Source organism: Chiloscyllium plagiosum, chromosome 3 (assembly GCF_004010195.1).
Source record: "Chiloscyllium plagiosum isolate BGI_BamShark_2017 chromosome 3, ASM401019v2, whole genome shotgun sequence".
Classification (NCBI taxonomy): domain Eukaryota; kingdom Metazoa; phylum Chordata; class Chondrichthyes; order Orectolobiformes; family Hemiscylliidae; genus Chiloscyllium; species Chiloscyllium plagiosum.
Genome location: NC_057712.1, coordinates 38,450,873 through 38,460,640, shown reverse-complemented (window position 1 = coordinate 38,460,640; position 9,768 = coordinate 38,450,873). Strand labels below are relative to the sequence as shown.

The 9,768-nt window shown below is 41.9% G+C and overlaps 1 protein-coding gene across 1 annotated transcript in view; it reads left to right on the top strand.

Moving 5' to 3' along the window:
- Window positions 1-9,768, top strand: part of LOC122548604 (pecanex-like protein 2) — a 284,406-nt gene that overhangs the window by 154,066 nt on the left and 120,572 nt on the right. Inside the window, exons 10-11 of the mRNA XM_043687440.1 lie at window positions 1,338-1,479; window positions 2,853-3,030. Of these exons, the coding sequence (XP_043543375.1) occupies window positions 1,338-1,479; window positions 2,853-3,030 (320 nt within the window). The remainder of the gene's footprint in view (window positions 1-1,337; window positions 1,480-2,852; window positions 3,031-9,768) is intronic.

Sequence of the window (9,768 nt, the reverse complement as noted above, 5' to 3'; positions counted from 1 at the left end):
TACACACAGACGCGCACACAGACACCCACACACACCCTTATAGACACACACACACACTCCCACACGCACTCCCTCACAGACTTAAGACACTCTGCACTCACTACACACACACACTTTCTCACACTCTCAACCCCCATCCCAGACAGACAGACACACAGACAAAGACCCACATGCACACATATATTTTGTGTGGTGAATTTTTTTGTACTTGCAGAGTTACATTGCACTTTGCTCAAAAACTGCATACATTCATGTAGAACTCTGAGCTCAAAAATTGCATGAATTTATGTAAAACTCTGTTATCTCACTTTTTAGATTAGAATCAATCTAAACATCAGGTCATAGACAGAGAACACAGGGGGCCAACACCTTCAACATATTGTCTAGTTATCACCATTGTTAACAGCTAACCCGAGAATGCAATTTTTAAAAAGAGTTTTGTGATTTACACATGAAAGAAGTGAAACTATCACTGTATTCTAACAGATGAAAGGCTTAACAGACAATCAAATCTTCAATGTATAATTTCAGTTACATCACACTGAAAATTTTTGCGATAAATTCTGTGTTACGATCGAGCCCTCCACAATCACCTGATGAAGGAGTGTCGCTCCGAAAGCTAGTGTGCTTCCAATTAAACCTGTTGGACGATAACCTGGTGTTGTGTGATTTTTAATCAATCAGGGTCATTTGTCAGTGTTGCTGCCAGTCACTGATGTTAAGAACGAAAGAAAGAAAGCCTCGCATTTAGAGGCTTCAGTTCAACATTTCATCTGAACAGTGGCACCAATAACTGCAGAGGCCTTCATCTAATAAGGAAATAGATTAAGATAATCTACATGGGGTCTTTAGAGCTGGCTGAAAGGGTTTAGATGTAAGGCTTTTGGTTTATGTTGGGTTTGCACCAATGTATTGCAGTTAAAGTTGGGGGTTTGTGGATGGATAATGTGATGCCAAATGCAATCCACATTATAAAGTCAAAAATCATAGTACAGAGTTGGATATTGATTTCTCACCTCCTCAGCTTCCAAGTGCCCATAACCTGAAACAAAATGACATGCAAGCTCTTAAAAGCTGTGGATCAAATGCTGCAGTTACGAGAGAACTAAGAGATCACAGCCGACTGTCCTAAATGATATTTTTAACAGCGCCTCCCATTTCTGATATTATTTGAGCCCTCGAAGAAATTGTCAGAAAAAGAAGAGGCCCTTCAATCTGTGAGTTAGATGCTGATTGTTCTGTAACTTAACTCCATCCACTTGCCTTGGTTCCATAACCAATTACAACGTGTCGGCTTCCTCTCTATTTTCTCCATAATTATTTGTTTTGTGTTCCAGATGCAGCCCAACTCATGTGGTTTGAGCAATTGTACGTTTGGCTTCTTTGTTTGGAGAAGTACATTATCTACCCAGCTGTGGTGCTCAACGCACTTACCAATGATGCTTTCTCTCTCAGTAGTCAAAAGAAGCTTGGTATACAGTAAGCTGCTGCATATTTATATTTCTAATTTTTAGAAAACTTATTGACTGCCTTTGCAGATTGTCAGGTATGTCTTTGTTGATAGCAATGGTTAATCAGTTTCAATGAGGACATTTGTAAACCATTTTTAATTGTTTACTCAATTAATAAGGCATAATTAATAAGGCCCGCTTGCCTCTGGGAAACCCTCCTCACAGGAGGAGTTCTTGAAAAACATTGAAAAACTTGAAATACATCATGACTTGTGAGACTTTGGAATGTACCACTGGGGTTTAGTGTTCAAAATAGAGGTATTTTGAAATTGGTGAGATAAATGCATGAAGGATGATGAGATATGGTAAGAGGGCATGTATGTCTTGGAATAAAATGCTGTTTGATTTGAGGATAAACATCACTGCACACTGATTGTGTCAACTGTTCTGTCTGTGTGTTGTAGTTTATATGAAATGGTGAACTATATTGGAGGCAATTATAGCAAACTCTTAACCAATAACTTCCCAAATGTTGGTGTGTTGGTTGTGTTCGTTCACTTCAGCAGTAAAACAGAGTAGTAGAGAGAGTTTTACTCACCCATTCAGTTAGGCAATAGCTTATAACGTAACAAAGATACTGTCACATGTCTGCAGTGTAACATGATAAAGCAAAGGACTACAAATGCTGGAAATCTGAAACAAAAGCAAAATTTGCTAGAGAAACTCAGCATCTGTAGAGAGAAAGTAGAGTTAATGTTTCTTGTCTAGTGACCCTTCTTCAGAACTGTCTTTTAAAATCAAGTGGGTAGCCTTCCTGCTGCCTTCCCACTTGCCCCCAATCTATCTGAAATTTAATGGCGTTCGGTAGGCATTAGGTTGCCAGCCTGCCTTTGGGCTAATTGTAATCTTTAAGTTGCAAGTTAAGGCCCTCATCCAGGCACCACTGTATTTTAAACATGGTGGGGGTGGGCACATTCCATGTGGGAGGCCGAGAATCCTTAACTTTATGATTTGGTATTAGACAAGGGAACTTCCTTTGTGGACCGTCTGGTTCTTTAGGAGCAACTCCATCCCAAAAAGGGCATGTCCCCCTTTAGGACTGCCCATCTCACTTCCTGGAGATCCCAATCCCAGACCTACCTTAGTGTGGTGGGATTGCCTGTAAAATTAGTAGTGACCATAATTCGTAGCAGACAGCTGAGACTTCCTCCTGAGATAGGAGTGGCAGCTGTCTGAAAGCAGTTAACTCAGCTCCCAGTAATAAGTTGCTGCAGGACCACCATCAGCACAATGATAGGCTCCCTCTGATTTTTTTAGTCAGAAGCTGCAGGAACTACAGTCCATGAGAGGACAACCAGTATGGACTGCATTTATTAATTATTGTCTTACTTTGTGTTGCAGCTGTGATGTTTTAATGATGACCATGGCCAGTATGAAGCTTCTGCGCTCATCCTTCTGTAATCCAACGTACCAATACATAACTTTGAGTTTCACCGTTCTCTTCTTCCGGTTTGACTACAGTGGTATCTCTGAGACATTTTTGTTGGATTTCTTCCTGATGTCTGTTCTATTCAGCAAGGCAAGTGCTACTTCTACATACATGTATTGGTGGCTATATTGGGGAATAGTCTATGTGGCAAGAAATGAAGGTGAATAGTCTGTGAGGAGGATGATGATTTGAACGTACGGTGGGATGGTGATGATATGATTGTGTAGTATGGTATGCTTATGAATAATCCATGTGGCTATTTTGATTAGATTAGATTCCCTACAGAATGGAAACAGGCTCTTCGGCCCAACAAGTCCACACTGACCCTCCGAAGAGCAACCCACCCAGACACACACACCCACCCTATATTTACCCCTGACTAATGCACCCAACACTATGGACAATTTAGCATGACCAACTCACCTGACCTGCACATGCTTGGATTGTGGGAGGAAACCAGAGCACCCAGACGAAACCCACGCAGACACGGGGCGAATGTACAAACTTCACACAGACAGTCACCCGAGGTGGGAATTGAACCTGGGTCTCTGGTGCTGTGAGGCAGCAGTGCTAGCCACTGTGCCACCCAAGATGGTGATTAGTTAGTTCTATTTAGTAATTTTTCTCGTAGTCTATTTCTAATCTACATTCTGGTCCTTGACAATGTCATCCCAAAATATTCTGTCAGTTTCCAAAAGTGCTTTGACAAGATTTGGTTCCAGCTCATCACCACCTCTCCTGACCCCTCTATTGTTTCAAGCATTCAGTATTGGATGAGGAGAAGTTTTCTCCAGTTGAGCAGTGGGAAGATTGAAACTAGTGGGCTAGACTTTGTCATGGTAATGATGGTAAAACTGTTTGTTTTTCTCCACTGAAGCCTGAGAGGAATGTCTGGATACCACATGTACAGAGTAATGTGAAATTCTGTTTCTCCAGAGCATGCTCTATTGAGACACCCATACACACCTCTGCAATGAGAAATTAATTAAAATAATGAGAATTCTCCTTTGATGCATTCAGCCTCTGCTGAAGAACATTTGAAAAAATTATGTGTAGTTGGGTTTTCAGCTGCATACTAATTCACAATTGCTGCCAAACACACTGGTTTGCTGTCTGTAAGTATTTTGATGAGAATGGTTGTGCATCTGCTTGCTGACATCAGTGAAGCTGCAGGATAAAACTTGATCTCTTGATCTGGGCCTTGGACAAACACATTATCCCCTCCAGTCTCTTGTGAGCATTCTGCAGGTGTTGTTTCCTATGGGACACCTCCTCCACTCCCAATGCATCCCTACACCCAAAAGGCACCTTCCCTTGTAATTGCAGAAGATGCAACACTTGCCTGTTTATCTTCTCCCTCCTCACTATCCAAAGCCCTGATACACTTTTCAGGTGAAGCAGCGATCCACCTGTACTCCACTCAATCTAATCTGCTGCATTTTTTAAAATATAGAATCCCTACAGAGTGGGAAAAAGGCCTTTCAGCCCGACAAGTCCACACCAACCCTCCAAAGAGTATCCCACCCAAACTACTACATTTTATCCCTTACTGGCACATCTTTGGATTGTGGGAGGAAACTGAAGCACTTTGAGGAAACCCACACAGGCATGGAGAGAACATGCAAACTCCATACAGACAGTCGCCCAAGGCTGGAATCGTACCTGGGTCCTTGGCGTTGCGAGGCAGCAGTGCTAACCACTGAGCCACCGTGCTGCTCCAATTTGCGTTCATAATTTGGCCGCCTCTACATTGGAGAGACACAATGCAGACTGGGTGACTGCTTTGCAGAACACCGATGCTCCGTCTGTAAAAATGAACCCGAGTTCCAGTTGCCTTCTACTTCAACACACCACTGTGTTCCAATGCCAACATTTCTGTCACAAGCCTGCTGTCATGTTGCAGTGAGACTTAGCACAGACTGAAGGAATAGCATCTAATTTTCCACTTGCAATCTCAGGACACAATATTGAGTTCAATAATTTTAGGGCCAGAACACCTTGTTTCTTGTCTTTAGCCCTCCCCTAATCTCTCATCCTATTATTAGATGTGCTGCTTTCAGCAAAGCAAGCACAATGAGGTATGAGGTTAGGATTATCTCATTGCAGTTCAGAAGAATGAAGGGAGACCTCACGGAATCATATGAAATTCTAACAGGACGTAACTGGCAAGATGCAAAATGAGTGTTCCCAGTGGTGATAGAGTCTAGACCCAGGGGTAATAGTTTAAGGATAAAGAGTAAACCTTTAGGAATTAGAAGAAAAATGTCTTCACCCAGAGAGTGGTGAGCCTGTGGAACTCACTTCCACAGAAAGTAATTGAGGTCAAAACATTATGTTACGAAATGGGGTAAACCCTCCTGCTTAATTTAAACCAGCAACACAGAAAAGATTCATCCTGTGCAGTGATCTCTGAAAATTCGAGAGGCTAATACCATTTAAAGTAAAAATTAACAACTTTATTTCTTGAAGTATAACAGAATAATTAACTAACAAATATTTACAACTCCTTCCTCTAATCTGTCTGTTATCTTCCCTTGTATAATACTAGTCCAATAAAACTCCCTGATTAAAATTTACCAGAAGTTCAAGTTTTCAAGACCTGCTAGCTGTCGAATCTTCTATTTGGATCTTCCTATGTCATCTTTTCTTATTCTTAGGGATTATGCTTTACAGGTCATGATCGATAAAGGTATCTTTAAGAGAATTATTTTTTGGTCAGTCTCTACATGCTAGTGGAATGGCAGTTTTCCTCCCAAATGTTCAATTTTCCCTGGCATTATATCCCCAGTGCATCGGATTGTGCCATTGGCTTTTAAGATCGTCAGTATACTTAATTCAAACTTGATTGGAGTTTGATATTTTTCGGGATATAATTTAAACTGATTGGCCTAATTTGAATCTGTTTTTGTCTCCAGGCAATGAGCTACTCTAGTTATCCCAGTAGCTGGACCACATGTTACATTGTATCTTATTCAGAACTCTTGGTGCTGTCAGGTAGCTCTGCTAGCCTTTAACTCTCTTAAAGGTACATTACACTCACAGCTTCATAACTATTATGTTCTTAGGAAGAAGGTAGATGTATAGAAATTGTGATCATAGGAATATGGAGGAGGGGTTTAGGGTATTGAGCTTGATGATCAGCTATGATCATATTGAATGGTGGAGCAGCCTTAAAGATTTAAATGGCCTACTCTTGCTTCTATGTCTCTGTGTTTCTATATTTTCACCTGTGTTTTTATATTTCCAGTTCCTATCACCATCTGTCCGGCGTTTTGTCTTCCCACATTTACTATCAAATTCCTTGTATGCCTAACTTTTCCTCTCTCTCTCTTTCTCTGGGCTCCATCTCCACCTATCTGCTCACTCCTTAACTCCCTCCTACTCCACCCCACACCACCACACCCTACCCCACCCCACCCCTGACATCAAGATAAATGTCACATTTTCCTAGATGCTATCAGTGATGCTGCAGGATAAAATGTTCTCTTGATCTGGGCCTTGGATAAGCATACATTTCACTCAACTTCCTTGCCAGCATTCTGCAGGGACCATTTCCATTGGGGACACCCTAGTCCACTCCTCCACTCACAATATCCCTCTCACCTGCAAACATTGATTCTGTTTCTTTCTCCATAGATCCAACCAGACCTGCTGAGTTTCTCCAGCAAATTCATTTACTGTTTCAGTTACTTTGGCAGTCGAGCAAAGAGTGACCCTCTGTCGGAACCATTTAGTCATAGAGTCATAGAGATGTACAGCATGGAAACAGACCCTTCGGTCCAACCTTCCATGCCGACCAGATGTCCCGACCCAATCTAGTCCCACCTGCCAGCACCCGGCCCATTTCCCTCCAAACCCTTCCTATTCATATACACATCCAAATGCCTCTTAAATGTTGCAATTGTACCAGCCTCCACCACATTCTCTGGCAGCTCATTCCATACACGTAACATCCTCTACGTGAAAATGTTGCCCCTTAGGTCTCTTTTATGCCTTTCCCTTCTCACCCTAAACCGGTGCCCTCTAGTTCTGGACTCCCTGACCCCAGGGAAAAGACTTTGTCTATTTATCCTATCCATGCCCCTCATAATTTTGTAAACCTCTAAAAGGTCATCCTTCAGCCTCCAATGCTCCAGGGAAAACAGCCCCAGCATGTTCAGCCTCTCCCTGTAGCTCAGATCCTCCAACCCTGGCAACATCCAGGCCCATCATCATTTGTGGAGCTCTCAAAGAGATTATCGACCTGGGCCAGGAGCCTTTCCACTTTGCTCAAGCAAGTTTGTATAGTAGCTTTTAGAATGTGGATGTCCCAGAATGTTTATTCCCTCTCTTTCACTTTCTCTTTCATTCTCATTGCTCTCTTGCTCTTGCACACATTCCTGCACCCTTCCACTGTCTTGTTCTCATTTTCTTGCATGTTTTCTCTCTCTGTCTTTCTCTCTCTCTCTCTCTTCCCCCACCCCCCACCACCGTTTTACTCTGGCTCACAGTTCCATGCTCTTTTGCCTTCTCTTTGTCTTTCTCTCTCATACTCTTTCATAAAACTCTTACATCATGCAGACACAGCTTTTGGGAGAGATACAACATGTTTACATATATCCTGGCAATGCTGCTATTCTTTACCATTAGCTCATCTTATCAGATCCAACCATTGACTGGCCTGGAGCGAACTTTTCTAGCATTTAGGTCTCTGTAGAATTCTTGAAAGTTCTTTTCCTTCCGGCATTACCTGGAAGACAATTCTGGGAGAAAGTGAGGACTGCAGCCACTGGAGATCAGAGTCATCACACTTTTGACTCTGGAAGACATTTCTGTCAATTCTTATTCTTTCTTTTGCACTCTGCCTCTCCCCTGTGCAGGATCCAATCAGCCATCTTTGTTTCTTATCATTGCACTTTCCTGACTGTCTAGTGAAATCCAGATGTCCGTGGGAAGCTGTCTGACTGAATTGACATTCGTCAGTGCTGAGAAGCTCCAAGGTTTTGCAGTTCCTTTCAAATTGTGTGTAATTGCTACCCAGTGCAATGAGCTATCTTGACTTGAATATTTCTTCCATTTTCATTATTAGCTTCTTTCCAATTGCTTCAATTAACCAAACAGTTCTCTTTCCACTTCAAATATCTTTTGCAACTAATATTCAAGGAATAAGAAAAATATATATTTTTAAATGCATTGATAATATTTTCCTTAGCTGCTGTTTGCAACAATGTCCAGTAAAATTGAATTGAATTCCTGGAGGCTCCAGGCCCACCTTGGAATGTTGATAAGAGACCTGTCAATTTTTTTCATACTTATTTTATAATTGCTTACCCCTTCTGAGCTACAGATCGTTCTGCTATAATGTGAGTTTTGTCAGCACAAATTGGCTGCAATGTGATTGACAAATGGTGGATGTTGTTTGGATAATGTAAACTTTCTACTGAATGGTTATAGCGATCTTCTAAAGTAGTTTTCCATAGCATCATTTTCTATAACGTGAGGTTGCAGAAGAATAACTGTCGCATTATAGCAAAACGACTTGTACATGGGGCTCCAGATAGATACAGTCGCTTTCATGAGGAATAACATTACTTGATCTTAATGTTTTATCCCAGAGCTGTCCATTACTACTGGGATCTTTTGAATGAAGGTTGCAGAACTGCAGAGGCCAACATAGAGAGTGTAAGTTTTGGAGAGGAGACACAGTGAATCCAGTTACCAGCTCTAGAGTTACAATCTAATGTCTGCTGCTGACCAGACAGACATCAAAAGAGTTTGCCCATGCGCTGTCAGCCCCTACTGCATTGGTATTGGATATATCTTTGTAAAGATTGAGTTAAACTGTTTCCCTACCACCAACTCAACTGGGCATTGCCTGAGCCTCAAGCAGATCATTCACAAATCTGGTGTTCTGCTTGACTCTGCACTGATGCTGACCCCTTTGTCTCTCCATCATCAAGACTGTTCACTTCCACCTTTGTAATGTCTCAGTCCTGCCTCAGTTCATTAGCTGCTGAAAGCTTTAGTTATGCCATGTTGTAACTGGACTCCACTATTCCAATGCTGTCCACCCTACATTATACCTAAACTTGAATTCGTAACTTATCACACTAACATTGTTCACTCTTGTTCCTCCATAGCTCTGCAACTTTCTGCAACTCTACTATTCTTTGAGATCACTGCACTCTGGTCTCCTGACAATCTCTAACTTTCTTAATGTACCTCGGTTCAGGAATGAGCTCTCTATCCCTCTCTCCTCCTTAAAGATACTTCTTCACACTTCGATGTTTGCAAAAGCTTTTGACCATAATACCTCTTTATGCAGCAGGATATGACTGAATGGGTGATACAAGATGCATCGATAGACAATAGGTGCAGGAGTAGGCCATTCTGCCCTTCGATAGTAACTATCATTAAAGGAATTGGTTCAATACTTCAGCTAGAAACAGTTGCTGGGCTACAGTGATGAGTTGCAGGTAGATAGGATAGTGAAGAAAGCGTTTGGTATGCTTTATTTTATTGGTCAGAGTATTGAGTAGAGGAGTTGGGACGTCATGTTGCAGCTGTACAGGACATTGGTTGGGCCACTTTTGGAATATTGCGTGCAATTCTGGTCTCCTTCCTATCGGAAAGATGTGAAACTTGAAAGGGTTCAGAAAAGATTTACAAGGATATTGCCAGGGTTGGAGGATTTGAGCTATGGGGAGAGGCTGAACAGGCTGGGACTGTTTTCCCTGGAGAGTAGGAGGTTGAGAGGTGACCTTATAGAGGTTTACAAAATTATGAGGGGCATGGATAGGATAAGTAGACAGTCTTTTCCCTGGGGTGGGGGAATCCAGAACTAGAGGG